Consider the following 21,770-nt stretch of genomic DNA (forward strand, 5'->3'; position numbering starts at 1 on the left):
TGAGAAGGGGGGGGGGGGATATAAATACCATCACCCCCAAAAAACCTTCAGTATATGATTTAAGCATCTTATCCTGCAGCGACGTTTTAAAAAGTCAGCTGTACAATCCTCAAATATTTATTTATTTATTTATTTATTTATTTATTTATTTTTTGAACTTATATAATGTACTTCCCATCCCCTTAAGGCAATTTGGGCGTACAACATTAAAAAAGACAATATAAGCAATTAAAACATTTAAAAGCAGCGAAAACCATAAGATATTTCCCCACAATATAATAAAACTACAGTAAAATAGATGCATGCTTCAGCAATCTGCTATTGTTATTCTGTCCCCTTCCCTAAAGGGGAAACAGCATCCCATATTCCGATCTAAAAAATCCCTCCCCCTTCCAAAAAAAGGGAGGAGTGGCGGTCTAAGCCCTATGATAACTGACCCTGCATCAGAGCCGGGGGCAAAGGGGCACCATCAATGGAGAGGAGGGCAAAAAATATTCTACCGTGTGTTTCTAGTTGGGATCACAGCCTCTCCAATGCCAGCGGAACGGCCACATTTTTCATAGGCTCTGCTCCTTGCCCTGCAAAAGCAGCATGCCATGCAGCGATCTGGCACATGATGCTAAGGTTCTAGCATGGAGATAAACACGACGGGAATACCTTCGTCGGTTCACTGTCCACGTACCGGGCTGCTACTAGGAGGCACAGGAGCAAATAATGAAACAAGTGGAGAACTTCTGGGACACCAAGAGCACACTGAAGGACTCTGAAATGCGCTCTGGCCCGTGGAAGTCTCTGCCAATTCAGTCACGGGGTCTTGAGGATGCACAAGGATCATCACGCCTGCCTAAATGGCTCTCGTCAATTAACATCCACTGACATTACCTTCCGGAGCTTCCATTTCCCCCCCACCAATGTTAGCAATTTGCATGCCCATGCAAGACAAGAGAATAAGCTGGAACCAGATGGTTCTCTTCCATAATTGCTAGGAATATGTGATACTGTAGCCCGAGCAACACTAATTGGACATCCTGAACTGACTTCGGGTGTGACTGAGATCTGATTAAAAGATCTCTCACATAAAAGGTGGACATGGACTCCCTTGGGACACGGGACGGCCACCAGCGCCACAGTTAGTTAGCTTCAGGAACATATGTGAAGCAGAAGATGGACAGGTGGTGGCCATGGTACATGAAGCTACCAGAAAACCGTGTTTTGTGAAATTGTCCACCTTGTCAGTAATCCTGCCAGAGACTCCTTTGAAGAAAAAAATCCTTCAGACTTATGTTGTGTGTGAGCTCCGAATTGTATGGTCAGACAATTTAGTAGTATTTTCCCGATCGTTAGCCAGACTAGGTTGAGATTCAGGAGGATTCGATGTTGGGAAAGCAAGTGGAGAGTATAAACCTGTTGATATTCAGGGTGGGTGAAGAAACATTGTCTGGGTGAGTAACAAAGAGGGGACAACCAGGTCAATAGGTGAGGGTTATCTGAATAGGAAGTATGAGTAATAATGAAAAGTGCCTATAGTATTGGGAGTAACAATGGAGATGGTTAAAGGTCAGCTGTAGGGAGAACATCTGAACACAGGTATCCTGGTCTTTGTTTCCTTTGTCTATAGTCATCCTAACATCCTTTGTCTATAGTCATCCTAACATAGGATGACTATAGACAAAGGAAACAAAGACCAGGATGGGCTCCCATTCAGAAAATGCTCCCACCCAGTGACCCTACCATCTCCATTGTTACTCCCATGCTATAGACTTCATGCTCAAGTAGCTACTCATAATTTCATTCACAGATGCCCTCACCCATTGGACCTGTTGGTTGTCTCTCTTTGTTACTCACAGACAATGTTTCTTCTCAAATTCACCCTGACACTCCAACAGGTTTATATCACTCCACTTGCTTTCCCAACATCAGATCCTCTGAAGATGCTGTTTACAGATGCAGGCTTAAACGTCAGGAGAGAATGTTGCTAGAACACGGCCATATAGCCTGGAAACCACACAGCACCCAAGTGATTCCGGCCGTGAAAGCCTTCGACAATACATCCTCTGTAGAGTTTCTATGTTGAATCTCCTGTGTTTGATGAACGGGAGGGATCCCTGAATTGTTTTTTCTTACTTGCAAAAGGTTTAACTGTTTTGGTTCTTCGTCTCCCCCAGGGTCTCATCTAATTTATCACAGCAAAGTCTGGCCCCCCAGAGTAGGGACCTGGAACATCACAAGCCTTAAAGGTGGTGCCAACTGCCCAGTTGTGGAGCCAGAAATAATGCCTAGTTATCTTGGAAGAAGCCACAGCTAACGAAGAATACTGCATGGTGTCCAAAATCAGCAGCCCCCTTGAAGGTCTTTTTACTTATGTCTGAGCAATCTGCAATTATTCTTTGTCCACATCAAGGAGGCCTGAGCTAAAAGCGTCACTGAGGTCAGTGCTTTCGTTGCCAGTCCTACGGCCTCTTGGTTACAGCACAGCACTAACTTTCCTTTCTGACTCATGGAGTCCACTCTGAACTTCGGAACTAGGATCCCCCAAATGAGAACTGCTACTGGTGCATTGATTAATTTGTGCATACCTGATTATGGTTTGCCTTCTTAGAGAGAACAAAACTTTCTAAAGTGCCCTTGAGGAAACCCAGAGAAGCTCCTCCTTCAAAAAACTCAAGGAAAGTCAGCTGAGAAAGGGTGAAACGGATCCTTAATGCGCAAGGACGCCTTGCCTCTTCTGCCCTTGAAAGCTTTTCAGTAGGGATTTTAGATTTCAATACTTTAATTTGCTTAAACTGTAAGGGAGGTAAATTGTGAGATGAGAAGAATCTCTCCCGCTCTGGGAATCCAGGGGGTGGGGCTCTTCTGGGAGTCATGATTAGAGATTTGAGAATGATGACCGGAGGCGTATCTACATCAAATGGTGCCCGGGACAATCGCTGAAATTGCCCCCCCCCACCCCCACACCAGAGCTCAAAGCAGCTTACAATATAAACAAGAGTACATAAAATTAAGATTTTGACTACAGATAGGATGGTCTGAGACACTAAAAACCTGTGGGGGCGTAGTGAAGTGCTCAGCAAGCTGGGCTGCTGCCGTGGGGATTCTGCGTGGCAGCCGTGTGGGTCACCTCCTTCCCTCCTTTGGCTTTTTTTTTTGGGGTTTCTCATTAGAGATACATAGGCGCAGTTGGGAACCCGCCAGCTCCCCAGAAGCCACAAATTGGAGGCTTGGCCAATTTGTCCTGACACATTTCGGCCTTCGGGTTACATTTTAGACACCACCGACATTTACGAGAAGCCCCTTTAGGTGCGAGGCTGGGAGGGAGGGGCTCCAAAGAAGCTGTAGGACTTGGGGAGGGGGTGCTGCCTCCTATCACCTTCTCTGCAGGCAATCAATTGAGGCACAAAGCCCTTTGCCAGCCTGCCCAGGCGACCCAGTGAGGCAGGAGTTCGTGCAGCAAGCTGCCTGGGCCCATAACTGCTGGACCTGTAAAGCCCACCCAAGAATAACTAGGCACCAGAATCTACCAGGCAGCCACAGCAAATGGGATAGGCCAGCTTGGCTCCAGAAGGGCCCTTGGCCTCCCGTGTGCTTCTTACCTAGCCAAAGCCTGGAAGAGAAGGGCAACTTTTCCAGCCAGAGACATAAGGCTGTGAGGGGGGCAGGAAGGCTGGTTCAGGAGCCCTGGAGAGGGCATGCTGCACCAAGCCTCCTCAGAAGAAAGGTTCACCGTTCGATCTCGAGTCTCAGTGCACAATGCCGGTACTGCTTAGGCTTATACCAGCAGTGGTAGGGTGAGCCGGGGGGAAGTGTGGCAGATCGATAGCACTTCTCCAGAGCCACCTTTCGAGAGAAGAGAAGGCCTTGGGATTTGCAATGGATTCCACCTCCCAACTGCACATGAGACAGAGGAGAACGCATGAGACTGCGGGATCCAGACTAGTCAGGAGGCCTTAGCAGCTAGGCGGGGACACAGGGTGCCTCTGAACCCGGGGAAGAGGTGAGCTCGTAGGTGGGTGGCAGAAGTGGGTGGACAGTAGTGTGGGGGAAGGAGGGAGGGGACGGGTGCCCAAACTGTGCCCCCCATAAGACCCAGGTGAGTGGTGTCTGGGTCGTGAGCCCCTGCCCCTCCAAGATGCACCCGTGATGATGACTGAAGGATCCAATGAATGGTTTTCAGTTTGCCAGTTTAGTTTGCTCTTGTGCTGCTTTGATAGGGCAGGATGCACCCAAGGCTGTGTGCTTCTATGCCCAGCTTGTCTGTAGGAATGGCTGGGGAGCTAGGGAAGGGAAAAGAACGAGTAGGAAATGCCTCCATATTTCCATCCCCCCATTGCAGCTGCTTTCCAACAAATCTCCTGAACCAGAGTATTACGCAGAGCAGGGAGCCCCACAGTTGTGCCCACTGGCACCATGGCGCTACCAACAACTTTTCTGATGCTCACTGAGTGTTTCTGGGAAGCGGTAAGGCCAGGCAAGGATTCTGCCCATGGCTATGAGAGATGTGATTGGCTGTGCAGATCTTTTTAAATGTTACTTTGGCAGCAGCTGTTACCTCAATACAAGCATCTGACCTGTGTTATTAAAAGTAAACCTTGGCGATTATTTTGTGGCGGGCGCTGCCTCTTGCGGAAGCCTTTTTGGGGCAGCTGTTTGGTTGATGTTGGAATTCTAAATGTGCCTGCAGGCTCTAAAAGGTTGGATGTAGACAGATACAGAATCCTCACAGTCCGAACAAAAGAAACTGTCCTCTTGACTCGCCCTGAGGGTTGCTGTGTGCTTTTCTTCTCTTTCTCACGCTTGGTCCAGCCACGGGGCTGTTCAGCTGTATTGCCTTGATCCTCTTTGATTTGAGATTGCAAATGCCTTAACAGACCAGAATCCTCACAGTCCGAACAAAAGAAACTGTCCTCTTGACTCGCCCTGAGGGTTGCTGTGTGCTTTTCTTCTCTTTCTCACGCTTGGTCCAGCCACGGGGCTGTTCAGCTGTATTGCCTTGATCCTCTTTGATTTGAGATTGCAAATGCCTTAACAGACCAGGTGCTCGGGAGCAGCAGCAGCAGCAGGCCATTGCTTTCACTCTCTCCTGCATGTGAGCTCCCAAAGGCACCTGGTGGGCCACTGCGAGTAGCAGAGAGCTGGACTAGATGGACTCTGGTCTGATCCAGCTGGCTTGTTCTTATGTTCTTATGTTCTTATGCCTGACTGGAGTTAAAGCAGCTGCCAGCACTGGACTCCAAACCTGACTCCGTGGCCCTCTGTTCTGCTAAAGGACCCAGACACTTCGACTGCCACTCATTTGCTTTCCTGCCCTGCTGTTTGAGAATTAGAAGAAGAAGAGTTGGATTTATATCCCCCTTTCTCTCCTTTCTCTCAAAGGGGCTGACAATCTCTTTTACCTTCCCCACCCCCCCCCCCCACAACAAACACCCTGTGAGGTGGGTGGGTGGGTGAGAGAGTTGAAAACCTCCTAGACTCTGTGACTCGCCTTCAGGGGTCACCCAGCTGGCGCAGTGTTGGAGTGCGCACAGGCTAATTCAATTCTCTCAGACAAGCCTCCATTAGCACAGGTGGCAGAGCTGGAATGGGCTCCGGTTCTTCCAGATTAGAGTACAGCTGCTCTTAATCACAACACCACTGCTGCTCTCAATTACTGCAAAGGGAGCAGTGGCGTAAGAGGTTAAGAGCTCGTGTATCTAATCTGGAGGAACCGGGTTTGATTCCCAGCTCTGCCGCCTGAGCTGTGGAGGCTTCTCTGGGGAATTCAGATTAGCCTGTACACTCCCACACACGCCAGCTGGGTGATCTTGGGCTAGTCACAGCTTTTCGGAGCTCTCTCAGCCCCCACCCCCACCACCTCACTGGGTGTTTGTTGTGAGGGGGCAAGGGAAAGGAGATTGTAAGCCCCTTTGAGTCTCCTGCAGGAGAGAAAGGGGGATATAAATCCAAACTCCTCCTCCTCCTCCTCCAAGTCTCCCTCTGCCACTCCCACCATTTGCAGGTGCTCTGAAGCTATGGCCTCAGGAATGCAGCTACTGGCAAAGGATGAAGGGGAGAAGAGAACACAAACAGTGGGTGGGGGCCATTGTAAGGCCCTTGTTCAAATGAAATGGGTTTACACTGGAGGATCAGGAAGACTGGTGAGCACCTAAGCTTTCCTTAAGGCTTAAGGCAGGGGTAGGGAACCTGCGGCTCTCCAGCTGTTCAGGAACTACAATTCCCATCAGCCTCTGTCAGCATGGCCAATTGGCATGCTGGTAGGGGCCAATTGGCCATGCTGGTAGGGGCTGATGGGAATTGTAGTTCCTGAACATCTGGAGAGCCGCAGGTTCCCTACCTCTGGCTTAAGGCTTTCCTTAAGTCTTGTGGTTCCATTCCCCCTTCAGGCTTTTTATTGCTTTTTATTCTCCTCCCTCCCCACCCCAGCCAGACTCTCCTTTTTATTCCCCCTTCTTTTCCCCTCCTTCTCTTGGGAGATCCTTCACTTATTTTATTACCCTTTTGCAATCCAGCTAAAGAGTGAGGAAGGAAGTATCAGGGTTGACTGTCTCCTGTGGCAGCCATTTTGGGGTCGTGTTCATCAGCCCCTTTTCAAAATTCCAAAGTTGGCGGCAGGCTCCAAGGGGCTGGGGACCCCGGCCTACTACACAACTGAGCCTTTATGAAGTGCTTCCCTGTAGCTGTTCACACTGGTGAAGAAATAAGCCAGCGTTTAATTTTCTCTTGTATCTGCACGTGTAAGTATTTGGATCTCAGGAAGACTCTAGGCCGGTGGTGGTGAACTTATGGCACTTACAGAATTTGCAAAAATGTGGTGTCATGCCCAGTGTTATACCGGGCCTGACCATCGTTCCTCTCCTGACGGGAGGAGAGGATGGTCATCTGTCTCTTCTCTCCTTCCTTCCCAAACTGTCCTGGGAATCCACATTTGGGGTTTTCCCAGTCCTAACAATGAACATCTGATGGCTTATTTTCACTGAACCTGCTGTTTCTGAATAAAGACTTGCTAAAACAGAAGTGCTTTCCCTGAACAGTCGGAGGGGTCCTGACACAAGGTATGAATTTGCCACTGACATCCAGTTCTGTATACCTGCATCCCCTAGACCAGTGATGGCAAACCTTTTTGAGACCGAGTGCCTAAACTGCAACCCAAAACCCACTTATTTATCGCAAAGTGCCAACCCGGCAATTTAACCTGAATACTGAGGTTTTAGTTTAGAAAAAAGGGTTGGCTCCAAGGCACACGTCACTCGGGAGTAAGCTTGGTGGCAGTCGGTGGCTTTGCTTTGAAGCAACCGTGCAACTCTTCCAACAGGTGAATCACGACCCTAGGAGGGTTTACTCAGAAGCAATCCCCATTGCCAGCAACCGAGCTTACTCCCAGATAAAGGATCACGCTTTAGTTCTTTCCATGAATATCAGTAGGGTTTAACAGCGCTTAACAGGGTTACCTACACTGCTTCCCCAAAACTAGGGACCCTTCTGCAAACGCTAAATAATGTGTTTTCAAACCACTTTCACAACTGTTTACAAGTGGATTTTGCTATTCCGCACAGCTTCAAAGAGCACTGAAAGCAGCTTGAAAGTGCATTATTCTGCATGTGCGGAATGAGCCTAAGTCTTAGGTTTAGTGCTAATAATCTCCCTGAAATAATTGCACTATTATCACATGATGAACTCAGGGCTCTGAGTGCCACCTCTGGCACCTGTGCCATAGGTTCGCCACCACTGCCTTAGACCCAGTGGCTTTCCTGTAGAGACTAGGATTGGCTTATACCCTGAAAACCTTGTTGGTCTCAAAAATGACACTCAACTGGAGTCTACCTGCTTCACTGCCGATCAACACAGCTACCCTCTGAAACTGCTATGCAGGTTGCCTTCCAGAGTCTGGGACTAAGCTAATATACTACAAGTTTCTTCTCTTGGCGAGTGAGGAGTTAGTGCACTGAATATATTGCTTTTGGTTATAATGTTTGAAGGAACACACTTTAAGATTTATACTCAGTCTTTGGGACTGTTGTGTTCATGAGAAAGTCTTTAACAATATTCTAGTGCATACATAAATTCATTCGGATATTTGAAACCACAAATTATTTAAGAAGAACTTCTCATTTCAGGTTCTGCTGCATCTGGATACTCTCAATATGTAGCTGTGATTGAGTGGCAACACATAAAGCATCAAAAGGATTTTTGGGGAGCTTACAAAGAAGACTGATATGATTTTCCGGCAACATCCAGTTACAGGACAGAATGATGTGTCAATCTCTCATCTAATTAGAATATCTAGTCACAGAGAGATTGTCTAGAGAGACATGATCTTACTGTCCAAGCTTCTCTCTCCTTGGAAGGGTAAACAATGACCTCATCTGAAAAATAGCCACAGTTCTGGGCTGATAAAAATGTCACTGGGAATGCAGCATATTAAGAACACACCAGACATTTAAGGAAGCTTCTACAACCACCAATAAACCATCCAGTGAAACTAATTAACAGTAATCCATTTAAAAGGCCGATACGGTGAGTTTCAGCAAACACACACACTGTTAACACTGATGTTCGTGAGCCCTCATGAATATGCATGCCACATCTGCAAAAGGGAAAGCAGCTCTAGTCTGTTGTGAATTGCAAACGAACCCTTTCAGACTCACACAAAACTGCCAAGGCAAATTCACGGGCAGAAAACGGATTCTCACCTGGTCCAGCACAATGATTTCGTCTGCATCGACCACTGTTGACAATCGGTGTGCAATGAAGACGGATGTCCTGTGTCTCACCACGTCCCTCATGGCACTCAAAATGTGCTGTAAGATTAAAGATACGCCCATTTTATGTCTTTCTGGTGGGGGGGGGGGGGAAGAAATCATGTGAAATAAAACACTGAACAATTTAATAACTTATTGTAAAAAGGGTCACTAGCAGATCCAAAGCTGTATATTAAGGAAGAGCTGTAGTTGAGATTTCAGTGTGAAGTTGTAAGAATTAAGGTGGAGTTTGTGCTGTGAGAAAACTCTAACACGGGCATTTCACAGGTCAGACAGGGAAAGACAATACTTCTTTATAAAGTCTGTAGTCTTCAAGAGGGCAAAGAGGGAGAACTGGCTGCCCAACTTCCAAAATCTAGGATTTTTTAAAAACTTCATTTACATTGTACAGTGGTACCTCGGTTTTCGTCAGTTTCGGTTTTCGTGGATTTTTTCTGTGTAAAATTTGTCTCAGTTTTCGTTGCTTTGCCTGGTTTTCGTCACTCCCTCCCATCTTCAGGGGAAGTCACCCAAGCGAAAGGAAGGTTCCCCCCTCCTTCCTTTTGCACCCTCTGCCTCCCTGGCTGTGGCTTGCTGGCCCAGCCAAATGGGAGGGCAGAGGGAGCTTTCATTTGGGCAGCAACATCAGGGAAGTCACTGCCTGGGGTCAGGAGCCCTTTCTGCCTCCCCAGTTGCTTAAGGAAGCCCAGCCGGCGGGAGGCAGGGACTCCTTATTTGGGCAGTAACATCAGGGGAAGTCACTGCCCAAATAAGGAGCTCCCTCTGCCTCCCCAGCTGGGGTTTGAGGAAGCCCAGCCAGCTGGGAGGCAGAGGGAACTCCTTATTTGGGCAGTGACATCCGGGGGAGTCATTGCCCAAATAAGGAGCTCCCTCCCAGCTGGCTGGGCTTCCTCAAATCCCAGCCGGGAGGCAGAGGGAGCCAATTAATCCATTCAGGCACTTTTTGGAGTGCCTCAAACGGATTAATTGGATTTACATTGATGCCTATGGGAAATGGTGCCTCGGTTTTCATCTATTTCGGTTTTTGTCGATTCCTTTCGGACGAATTATCGACGAAGACCGAGGTACCGCTGTAACTTCATTCAAACTGCACTTAAAGAAAGCCAGGATGAAGCAATGGTTAAGAGAAGTGGAGAACCGGGTTTGATTTCTCACTCCTTCACATGAAGCCTGCTGGGTGACCTTGGCCTAGTCACCGTTCTGTCTGACCTCTCTCAGCCCCACTGACCTCACAAGGTGTCTGTTGCAGGGAGAGGAAGGAAAAGGAGTTTGTTAAGCAGCCTTGAGTCTCCTTAGAGGAGAGAAAGGAGGGATACAAATCCTAACTCTTCTCTTCTTCATCTACTAAACAGGGCAATGTGTACATTTGTTGTCACCCCCTCCTCCCCCCTAAAACAACAACAACAACAATCTACTGCTCTGACTGGACTGTGCACAGTATGGGGGAAATGAGCCATATTTTACTAACTGCTTTTGAAGTGCAGCTGTGCTGTGTAAACATTTAGTTCTATTTGACAAATTTGTAATAAGTATAGAAAAAATTAATCTGCGCAAGATGCCTTGAAATTTCCGTCACAACCCATAATCTCCAAGTTAAGTTAGTTCTGAAGGTCCGTCTTCATCATTCTGTGCTTTCTAAGGGACTGTCTGCATCAACTGACTGTCAGCAGCCAAGCAATCTAATGACTGGAGGTCAACAGGTTGGCTGAGAAACTTTACGCAAGCAGAGGCAGTGAGCAAATCAACCTGTTTCCCAGCTTTTTCTACAGACAAGATTAGGTTAGAAAGGTATTGCTGGAGCTGAGATTCTAAGAACATAAGGACAAGCCAGCTGGACCAGACCAGAGTCCATCTAGTCCAGCTCTCTGCTACTCGCAGTGGTCCACCAGGTGCCTTTGGGAGCTCACGTGCAGGAGGTGAAAGCAATGGCCTTCTGTGGTTGTTGCTCCCGAGCACGTGGACTGTTAAGGCATTTGCAATCTCAGATCAAAGAGGATCAAGATTGGTAGCCATAAATCGACTTCTCCTCCATAAATCTGTCCAAGCCCCTTTTAAAGCTATCCAGTTTAGTGGCCATCACCACCTCCTGTGGCAGCATATTCCAAACACCAATCACACGTTGCGTGAAGAAGTGCTATTCTGCTATTTAACCATTAGGAAATCTGAGGCAGTTGCTACAGCCATGTCATGACATCAGTGTCACTACATGCTGCTGTTTCCCAAACTTTTCTGAGAATATAAATTTATATGAGGTGGGGGGGATGGGCTCTCAACTTGCACTTCAGTGAAAGTTTACCAGCTTGTGTTTTGCAATAAGTGCTTATTCTTTGAAAATCTTTTTTAATGTGGCAACAACTGCCTCCTTTAGAGGGGACTGAATGCTCTGCAACTCACTGTGAGCATGCTAGGCAATGCCAGCAGCTTCATATTACACAATATATTGTGCTAGAAATACTAAGAGCCACCTCTGACAGTTTAGTATCTCAGGGAGCGCTGGATGTCTCAGTTGCCCGGCATATGGCCTGCTTGAGGAGCAGACAGGCTGGGAAGACAGAACTGGACAGCGATGCAGAAGGAAAGGTTTCACAGCATAATTTACCTCTTCCGTAATTGAATCTAAAGACGAAGTAGCTTCATCATACAGGATAATTGGAGGATTCTTCAAGATGGCTCTAGCAATAGCAATTCTTTGTTTTTCTCCTCCTGAAGAACAGAAGAGAAATGTTTATTTTTGCCTTGAATTATACCTCCTGGTGGAAGACCCATGACCCTTAACATCTGCATATTTTCATCACAGAAAACCCAGAGCAAACCATACTACATCCTCCTGCCGTTTTCCCTGATTAGAACCTCCTCTCCAACTCTCAGCTGCCCAATGGGCGTGGAGCTCCTCAGAGGAAGACTCTGGTATGGAGTGCAATCAAGCAGTAAAGCAAACAAGGTTCTAGGTCAGTGATGGCAAACCTTTTCGAGACCAAGTGCCCAAATTACAACCCAAAACCCACTTATTTATCGCAAAGTGCCAACATGGCAATTTAACCTGAAAACTGAGGAGTAAGCTTGGTGGGAGTAAGCTTGGTGGTAGTTGGTGGCTTTGCTTTGAAGCAACCATGCAACTCTTCCAACGGGTGAATCATGACCCTAGGGGGGTTTACTCAGAAGCAAGCCCCATTGCCAGCAACTGAGCTTACTCCCAGGTAAAGGATCGCGCTTTAGTTTTTCGCATGAAAAGCAGTGGGGTTTAACAGCACTTAACAGGGTTACCTACACTGCTTCCCCAAAACTAGGTCTTAGGTTTAATGCTAATAATTGAGCCCAGCGGCCCAGGCCAGCCTAGATGGTTGGGGGGGGGGGGGACTGTTTGCGCGTGCCCACAGAGAGGGTTCTGAGTGCCACCTTTGGCACCTGTGCCATAGGTTCATCACCACTGTTCTAGGTCTCTATAAACTATATCTCACTTAATGGGAATTTTTCCGGCAAAGCCCATAGAATGAAAGACCATCAAACCTCATACTTCAGGTGCTACTTCTAAGGTGCGCCCAGATGGTGTTTTGCAAGCAACAGGTGGGCTGATTTAGCACACCTGCACTCACAAGCGACACAGGAATTGTGCCCGCTCACAAAGCCCAGAAGAGCATCTGGCCAACTGTCCCCTGCTCTCCAACCCCACCTTTGCAAAAATCAGCTGATGGGGAAGTTGACATCTGCCTGAGCCCCATTTGCTTTTCTTCTTTTGCCTGAGGATCCCACGGCTCCTGCTTCCCGGCTTCCCCTTCAGATAGACGTTTCCATATTAATGACATGCAAACTTGTTGTTAAAATTTTTAAATCCATTTCAGATTCTGGAGGCACTGCAAGTAATTAACCGTCATATGTATGCATCTACCTTCTTGTGCTGAATTACAAAGATTTGACAAGGCTTTTGTTTAATACCTTCATATTCTTGGTTATGTGCCCTCCAACTAAGACTGGCTTGTTTTAGCAAACCACTTTAGGAGGATAATAATCTCATTTCGCTTTGAGCCTTAAGTGGCTGTGCTGAAGCTGTGCAATAAACAGGAATTGAACTATTCACCCGCAATACAGTTCCTGCTTCACTCTCTCTATAGAAGCCTAGTCTGAAGTGTGTTACGTTTACAGCCGCCTGCACTTGGGGAAGTTTGCAGTGACCACCAAAGGCAGAGCCTTTTGGAAAGGGACCCTCTTATCCCCACGTCACTCAGTACAGAAAACAAAACCCAAGGAGGACTTTGAAATGATTAAAACAGACAATAGCATATTGAATTCTCATGCCTGACAGGCATGACAACATTTCCACACAGAACACATTTCCCCACACAACAGGATAAAAATCAGTGGGCAGGGAATCATGTATGACCACATACAGGTGCTTGGCATATACATTCACTGCAAAGTTATGATTGGTTATGGCTTCTTTGCACGTACACATACATTTAAAGATATATGTGTGAAACTGTGAAACTTAGATTTCATGTGTTCCCTCAAAGATCCCTTCTTCCTTATCTGTTTCATACGCTTTCCCCTTTGTATAATTGAGTTTATTAAGTTATATTATCTGTTTTACAGTGCTTTGTTTTAAATGGTAGCTGCCTTGGTGTCCCTGACTGAGCAGAAAGATGGCACACAAACCTTGTTAAGAAACCGTCTCTCCCTATACCGCCCTTCTAGGCCCCTCCGCTCATCGGAGGCGGACCTACTGGTGATCCCTGGCCCCAAGGCGATCTGGCTGGCCTCTACAAGGGCCAGGGCTTTTACGGCTCTGGCCTGGTGGAACAGGCTTCCAGGTGAGATCAGGGCCCTGCGGGACTTACAAAGTTTCCACAGGGCCTGCAAAACGGATCTGTTCCGCCAGGTGTTTGGCCAGCCGGGATGATGTCAACTCCGCCATAAGAACACCTGGCCTCCCGTGGGTACATAAAAGAGGAGGGAGGGGTTGAAGCCATCTGCAGATTTAGTATTTTATGTATTTTTATGTAAATTATGATGTTTTTAATTGTTTTATTATTGATGGACACAGCCCTTAGCCTTTGGGGAGGGCGGTATATAAATATAATAAATAAATAAATAAAATATTTTGACCGCATAAAAATGCAAACCATGACCTGAATGGCCCAGGCAAGTCCAATCGTGTCAGATCTCAGAAGCTGGGCAGGGTTCACCCAGGTTAGTGTTTGGATCGAGACCAACAAAGAAGTCCGGAGTCATTATACAGAGGCAGGCAATGGCAAACTACCTTGGATCATCTCTTGCCACGAAAATCCAATGGCTGCAACTTGACAGAACTTTCTACTGCCAGCACAAATCCAAAGTTACACCAGAAGGCTGGCTGGATCAGACCAGTGGTGTATCTAGTCCAGCATCCTGTCTCAGACAGTGGCCACCAGTTGCTCTGGAGGTCCAACAACGGGGCCTAGAGCAGGGGACTGCAACCTGCAGCTCTCCAGATGTTCATGGACTACAAATCCCACCAGCCCCTGCCAGCATGGCCAACTGGCAGGGGCTGATGGGATTTGTAGTCCATGAACATCTGGAGAGCCGCAGGTTGCAGACCCTTGGCTTAGAGAGGCTGAGGCCTTTCCTAAAGCTGATTCCATTCACTGGCATGAAGGCGTATTGCCTCTGATTGCAATTGGGCTCCCTTCAGTCACCATCACTACCCTGTTTCCCCGAATATAAGACATCCCTGAAAATAAGACGTAGTAGAGGTTTTGCTGAAGTGTGAAATATATGGCATCCCCCGAAAGTAAGACGTAGCAAAGTTTTTGTTTGGAAGCATGCCTGATGAACAGAACACAGAAAAATAAGACATCCCCTGAAAATAAGACATAGCGCATCTTTGGGAGCAAAAATTAATATAAGACACTGTCTTGTTTTCGGGGAAACACGGTAGTAGACACGGATGGACCTATCCTCTGTGATTGTATTGAGTCCCCTTTTAAAGTCATCTGTGCCTGTGACATCATCCCCGGCAGCAAATTCAACATTTTAATCACTCATGGAGTGAAGTAGTCCATCCGGAATCTTTTGCTTGTCAGCTTCAGTGGGCATCCTCAATTTGTAGTGTCTTGGAAGAGGGAGAAGACGGTGTCTGCCTGCTCTCTTTATAATGTTATAAACCCCTACCACATCCCCCTTCAGTAGTCTCTGTCTAAACTGAAAAGTCCCAGACGGCCTCTTCTCACAACAAATGTGCTCCAACTCTCTAATCATCTTGGATGCCTTCCTTTTTGTACTTTCTGCAGCTCTGCAATGTCCTTTGTGAGGGACTGGGACCAAAACCGCATGCAGTATTCCGATTTACACAGGGGTATTCAAATACTGGCTGTTTTATTTCCAGGACTTCTCCTAATCATCTCTAGCACAGAGTTTGCCTTTCTCACTGCTGAAGCAGACTGGGCTGACACTTCCACTGAACTATACATTATGGCCCCGAGGTCTTTCTCGCTCAGCCTCGGCAAATTCAGACCTCATTAGCGTTCACTTAAAGTTGGGGGATTTTTGTTCTAATGTGCATCACCTGACAGTCACCTGCAATGAACATCCTTCATCCCGGGGTTGCCCGATCACCCAATTTGGAGAGCTGTTCCTGGAGCTCTTCATGGCAGGCCTTAGTTTTTGCTTGCCTGGATAATTTTGTTTCGTCGGAAAACTTGGCTGCTACCCTGTTTGCCCCAAGGAACAAATTAAATAGCAACAGCCCTATTACTGACCCTAGTGGTACCCCATCACTCCCCTTCTTGAGAGAACTGTCCTTTTGTTCCCAGTCTCTACTTTCTACGTTTGTAATCGGCATTTAAACCTTAAGAGGATCTGTCCTCTAATTCCCTGACTGCTAAGCTTACTCAGGAGTTTGATTATCTGAGACTTTTAAGGAAACAACAACTGAATGGAAAACTCCTGGTGTCCTTTTACCTCTGTGCTATCGAGAGTGTCTTAACCTACTGCATCTGTGTATGGTTCTCCAGTTGCACAGTGGCAGATAGGAAGGCGCTTCAAAGGGTGATCACTACTGCACAGAGGATTATCGGCTGCCCTCTCCCCTCCTTGGAAGAACTCTCTAATTCCCGAAGCCTAAAGAAAGCCCAAAATATTCTGAGAGACCAGTCTCATCCAGCACACTCTCTTTTTGAACTGTGACCATCCGGCAGACGATACAGGTCTATCAAAACTAGGAAAAAGAGGCTTAGAGACAGCTTCTACTCTAGAGCTGTGGCGATGCTGAACTCCGCGGCTTCGTGTTGATGTGTTTGAGGCTGTGTAGGGATGGGTGGAGGAAGGGGAAAGTGAGGATGGTGTATGAGTCTGAAATTGTGTGCATCGAGGAATGCTGCTGTAAATTTCGTTGTGCGTGCACAATGACAATAAAATGCTTATGCTTATGCTTATGATTAGGGGGGAGAAAGTATATCTCCACTTTTAAGGAACCCCTAGGGCCAGGCATCTCCATTCACAGTGATTCCTTTTGAGAAGTAGGCAAAGGTGGAAAGAGAAGGAATACATTTTCCAGTAAATAAAAGTACTATTAACTGACAGTTGTGAGTTTTCTGAGCTGCGTGGCCACAGTCAGGTAGTTTTGGCTCCTAACCCGCATCTATGGCTGGATTGTCGTGTTAAGTCACAGTGCTGGAGTGCCGCGGAGAGAAACACTTCTTACTGTGACATCCTTCTCAAGATGCCAGCCATAGTTGCAGATGAAACTTTAAGAGCTAAAATTACCAGACCAAGACCACACAGCCTGGAAAACCCACAACAACCAGTTGATTCTGGCCACAAAAAAAGCCTTTGACAATAGAAAAAATGTATATTACTTGGACAGAAGCCAATTCATATCACAGGTCTAGCAAGACATTTGAATATCAACTATTCTTTTATATTCTTGCTTACGGACAGACAGCCTGCCAACCTAAAACTCGTCATCCTCAATGATAAACTGCTTCACAGTAGCATGGACTCTGGCACTAAGGCCTGCAACCAATCACGATGCCATGTTTGCTCTCGTATACATCCTAGCGATAGAATCACTGGGCCCAGCTGTGTCAGCCACACTTTCTCAGGTCCATACTCCTGCTCATATTCTAATGTGATTTGTGCCATCATATGCCCTCCCACCCTCTATGCTGGACAAACCTAGGATTCCTGTCTCATTACCAATGCTGATTTCCCCACACCTATTCCTCCTCTGCATATCACACCTCGTCCAATCATCTGCATATCACACCTCGTCCACACCTACTGCATTCACCTGCTACTGAAATGGCTGTTGCCATTGGGAATCTGAATTCAGTCTTCTCTGCTTAAGGACAGATGGACACACCTTCTAGCTGTCTGAAGAAGTGAGCTGTGACTCATGAAAGCTCATTCCCTGCCAGAAATTTTGTTAGTCTTTAAGGTGCAAATGGAGTCTCATTTTTTTCTACTGCAACAGACAGACTAACCCAGCTGCCCATCGCAATCTATTTGACTATGTGTAAGGCTGATCACACTCAAACAAAGCAGCTTATGAGAGAAGAACTTTATTGACTTATGTCGCCCTAGATCAGTGATGGCGAACCTTTGGCACTCCAGATGTTATGGACTACAATTGCCATCAGCCCCTGCCAGCATGGCCAATTGGTATTCTTCTTGGACTGTGATGCCCAGAATTGGACACAGTATTCCAGGTGAGGTCTGACCAACGCAAAATAAAACAGTACTATTACTTCCCTTGATCTAGAGCACAGGTGTCAAACTCGCGGCCCTCCAGATGTTCATGAACTACAATTCCCATCAGCCCTTGCCAGTATAGCCAATGCTCATGTTGGGAGGGACTGATGGGAATTGTAGTTCATGAACATCTGGAGGGCCGCGAGTTTGACACCTATGATCTAGAGACTATGCTCCTGCTGATGCAGCCCTGAATTGATCTGGCTTTCTTGGCTGCCGCATCACACTGCTGACTCTTGTTCAGTCTGTGGTCTGCTATGACTCCCAGATACCTTTCACATGTACTGTTGTTGATCCTACAACAACTCTAATCTGACATTAATAACCCTCTTTTGAGTAACAGTCCCAATGGTACAGGACAGGAAAGAGGAAATGAATGACTTATCTGTCAAACTACTGCTTGAACGTCACAGGGGGCACCGCCAACTTAGTACCCTTCTGCCCCATGAAATGCTTCCAGTTTCCTCATTGCATCTAGCTTACTTGAGTAAACCAGAACAATCTGCTGAGCCAACACAATGTACCTGGCTCTCCTAAATCCAGTGATTACGGACCAAGGGCCAGGTGTGGGTCCCCATAAAACAAGAGGCAAAACTCTCCAGCACACAGACTCGTAACAAAGCAGCAAGAACTTGGAATTGTTTTAATAATCTGTCCAATTGTACAATCATAAAGAAGTTTTCATTCAGCTTAACCAATGGTTATGCTGAAATTAAAACACTTCCTTTATGTCGGGGGTCTGCAACCTGCGGCTCTCCAGATGTCCATGGACTACAAATCCCATCAGCCCCTGCCAGCAGGGCCAATTGGTTGCAGACCCCTGCTTTATGTAGAAAGAAGAAGAAGAAGAGTTTGGATTTCTATCCCCCCTTTCTCTCCTGCAGGAGACTCAAAGGGGCTTACAATCTCCTTGCCTTTCCCCCCTCACAACAAACACCCTGTGAGGTGGGTGGGACTGAGAGAGCTCAGAAGAGCTGTGACTAGCCCAAGGTCACCCAGCTGGCGTATGTGGGAGTGTACAGGCTAATCTGAGTTCCCCAGATAAGCCTCCACAGCTCAGGCGGCAGAGCAGGGAATCAAACCCAGTTCCTCCAGATTAGATACATGAGCTCTTAACCTCCTACGCCACTACCATTAAAATTTAAAAAACACATGAAAAAAAATAAAGTGCCCATTTCCTATGATTAGAAGATTTATGCAGCCACAACTGTGACAACTGCATGAAAGGAAGTCCAAACACAGAGGCAGCTGCCCACAGCGCTAAATGGCAGGAGATACCACGGGCACCAAAAGCAGCCAGCCCGGCAATACTGCCCCCTTCCCCCCGCACTGTCACCTGAGATGCCAGGTGGCTCAGGGAACACTTCCCCGACCACCTAGTCATGTGATGGGGCACAAGCATTATAAAAACATACACCCTAATTTCTTCCTCACCCTGCCTTCCACCCCAGATAAAACACTTTCAATCCCCAGGATTATAAAATGATCCCAGATATCACATTCCTTTGTCTCCAATAAGAGTCTGCCAACTTAAGGGATTTGTCACAGAAATGTTGAATATTCAGCGTTTATACTTCCGTGCATCATCAAAGATTTTAGGATATTTGCCTAAACCTATTATATCTTTTACTCCACGAAGCAGCCGTTATCCCAATCCCACCCCCACCACAGAATTTTTTGACCATTGGAGGGGATACATGAAGCTACCTTATACAAAATCAGGCCACTGATCCATCAGAGTCAGTACAGCCTCCAAGGTTTCAGGTGGAGGTCTTTCCCATGGTATTGTCAAAGGCTCTCATGGCTGGAATTAACTGGCTGTTGTGGATTTCCTGGATTGTCAGCTGTGGTCTCGTAATAAGAACATAAGAACAAGCCAGCTGGATCAGACCAGAGTCCATCTAGTCCAGCTCTCTGCTACTCGCAGTGGCCCACCAGGTGCCTTTGGGAGCTCACATGCAGGAGGTGAAAGCAATGGCCTTCTGCGGCTGTTGCTCCCAATCACCTGGTCTGTTAAGACATTTGCAATCTCAGATCAAAGAGGATCAAGATTGGTAGCCATAAATCGACTTCTCCTCCATAAATCTGTCCAAGCCCCTTTTAAAGCTATCCAGGTTAGTGGCCATCACCACCTCCTGTGGCAGCATATTCCAAACACCAATCACATGTTGTGTGAAGAAGTGTTTCCTTTTATTAGTCCTAATTCTTCCCCCCAGCATTTTCAATGAATGCCCCCTGGTTCTAGTATTGTGAGAAAGAGAGAAACATTTCTCTCTGTCAACATTTTCTACCCCATGCATAATTTTATAGACTTAATGTTACAGACATAATTTTATAGACTTAATTTTATAGACATAATTTTATAGACTCGTAATGTTTCAGCCGCATCTATGGCTGGCACCTAAAGAGGTGTGTCATGATAAGATGTGCTTCTCTCCGTGGAGTGCTCCATGTACACACAGGCAAAACACTGGGAGCTACCAGATCACGGCCACACAGCCTGTAAAACCAGCAACAGCCAGTCTTCAATCCAAGGCATGCATGCATCCATCTATCCTGCCCACCCCCGAAGGGCTCTAGGCGGTTTACAACATATAAATTTAGCAACATGAAACATGAAACCAATCAATAAAATATCAGATATAATACAAACCAGTATAAAAGATCAAATAGCAAGATGGCAATCCTATTTGTGTCAACGAGGGTAGACAAGGTGGTAACAATGTCAGATTTTACAAATCTGATCACCAGATGGAATGTAGGGGATGGCACTTCAACGGCTAACCCCCCCCCCCCCCGGCCGGTGGAATAATTCCGTCTTACAAGCCCTGTGGAACTGTGCAAGGTCCCTCAGGGCACGGACAGATGGTGGCAAGAAGTTCTATCAGGCAGGGGCCAGGGCACTGAAGACCCTGGCGGAGGCCAGCCGTATTATGGAGGGCCTGGGCACGCCAGTAAGTTGGCCTCTGCCAAATGCCAGAGGCCGGGTGGGGATGTAGGGGGACATCTAGGCTACAAAGTGTTACGTAATATACAAAAAAATTTAAATACAGAGATTTAAAATAGATAAAAGACATCACACAATACAACACTGCAAGGAGTTAAAAAGAAAACAGCCAGTCTCTCTCATCACCTACTGTACTCTGCCTCAGGTAAAGATCTCAGGAGATGTGTGAATTAATCCACCACATCTTCCTTCACCTTCCCAGGGTTGAAATGCTCTGCAGGGTCCTAGTGTCAGATCCATGCCTGACAGTGCTTAGATGTCTTGCTGTGGGGGAATTGCAAATGTTTCCTGTAAATGCTTTCCGGTTTCCCTCTCCCCTCCCTGGCAGTTCCCTGGCACCAGCCCTCCTGCGGGAAGGTGCGAACGTTCCCAGGTTTCTTGAAGCTCTGTAGTGCAAATGTTATACTCTCTCTGAAGCCCATTTGGTGGGAATCGAATGGGGGGGGGGGGGATTGAAGGATATAATCGCTGGATCTAAGCGGGAGAGCTTAGATTCAGCTTTCTCTGTTACTCTACGCGTTGTACAAATAAACTGCTTTAGGACTTTCCTACGGCCTCTGTTATTTCCACGTTCGAGAGCCTGACACCTAGTCCCTGCTGAGTTCCGTTCCGTTCCACCCCCACTCAGACTCTCTTGTGGTATCAAAGAAGCTTATTTAAGTGCCGCCTTCATACCAAAACCATCATTTTGCGAAGTATCAAACAGTGAACTTTGATGAAAGATCATTCATATTGCTCCGGATGGCTATTAGCAAGACTTGCCTACCTGTACAGTTGTGCTTGCCATTTTCTTCCCTGCAGCAGTGCGGGCCCTACTGAAAGGGGAAGAAAATGGCAGGCACAACTTTACAGATAGGCAAGTCTTGCTAATGGCCGTCCAGAGCAATATAAACACTCTTTCACCAAAGTTCACTGTTTGATAGTTCGCGGAATGATGGTTTTGGTACGAAGGCGGCACTTAAATGAGCTTCTTGAACGCTACAAGAGACTCTGCACTATTTTCGATTGCGGCAATATGACACTCCGGCTTCTGCCACAGCACGCAGGACTGCAGGTGGTTTCTGCACAGGCTGAAAGCAATGGTTTCAGCCTGGTAAAATACCGTTTTGGCAGGGACCCTTTGCACAGGCGCCGCTGCCAAATTGATGCAGCAGCGCTCTGTGCCTGCCCAAACGGTGTATTCAAAACTCGCTTGGGGAGCGAGTTTTCCTGCAAACACCGGCTTCCATCTGCTGCCATGCGAATGGCAGCGGGTGGAAGCCGGCGTTTTCCCCAGCCCGGCCCCA

At 47.0% G+C, this 21,770-nt stretch overlaps 1 protein-coding gene across 3 annotated transcripts in view; it reads right to left on the minus strand.

The window, feature by feature from the left end:
- Nucleotides 1–21,770, minus strand: part of ABCB7 (ATP binding cassette subfamily B member 7) — an 83,335-nt gene that overhangs the window by 6,275 nt on the left and 55,290 nt on the right. For all 3 annotated transcript variants that reach the window (XM_048514732.1, XM_048514734.1, XM_048514733.1), the window contains 2 exons: nt 11,353–11,456; nt 8,685–8,792 (listed from right to left, as the gene is read on the minus strand). In XM_048514732.1, coding sequence (XP_048370689.1) covers nt 8,685–8,792; nt 11,353–11,456 — 212 coding nt within the window. The remainder of the gene's footprint in view (nt 1–8,684; nt 8,793–11,352; nt 11,457–21,770) is intronic.

The sequence above is a fragment of the Sphaerodactylus townsendi genome, linkage group LG13 (genome assembly GCF_021028975.2).
Source record: "Sphaerodactylus townsendi isolate TG3544 linkage group LG13, MPM_Stown_v2.3, whole genome shotgun sequence".
Lineage (NCBI taxonomy): Eukaryota > Metazoa > Chordata > Lepidosauria > Squamata > Sphaerodactylidae > Sphaerodactylus > Sphaerodactylus townsendi.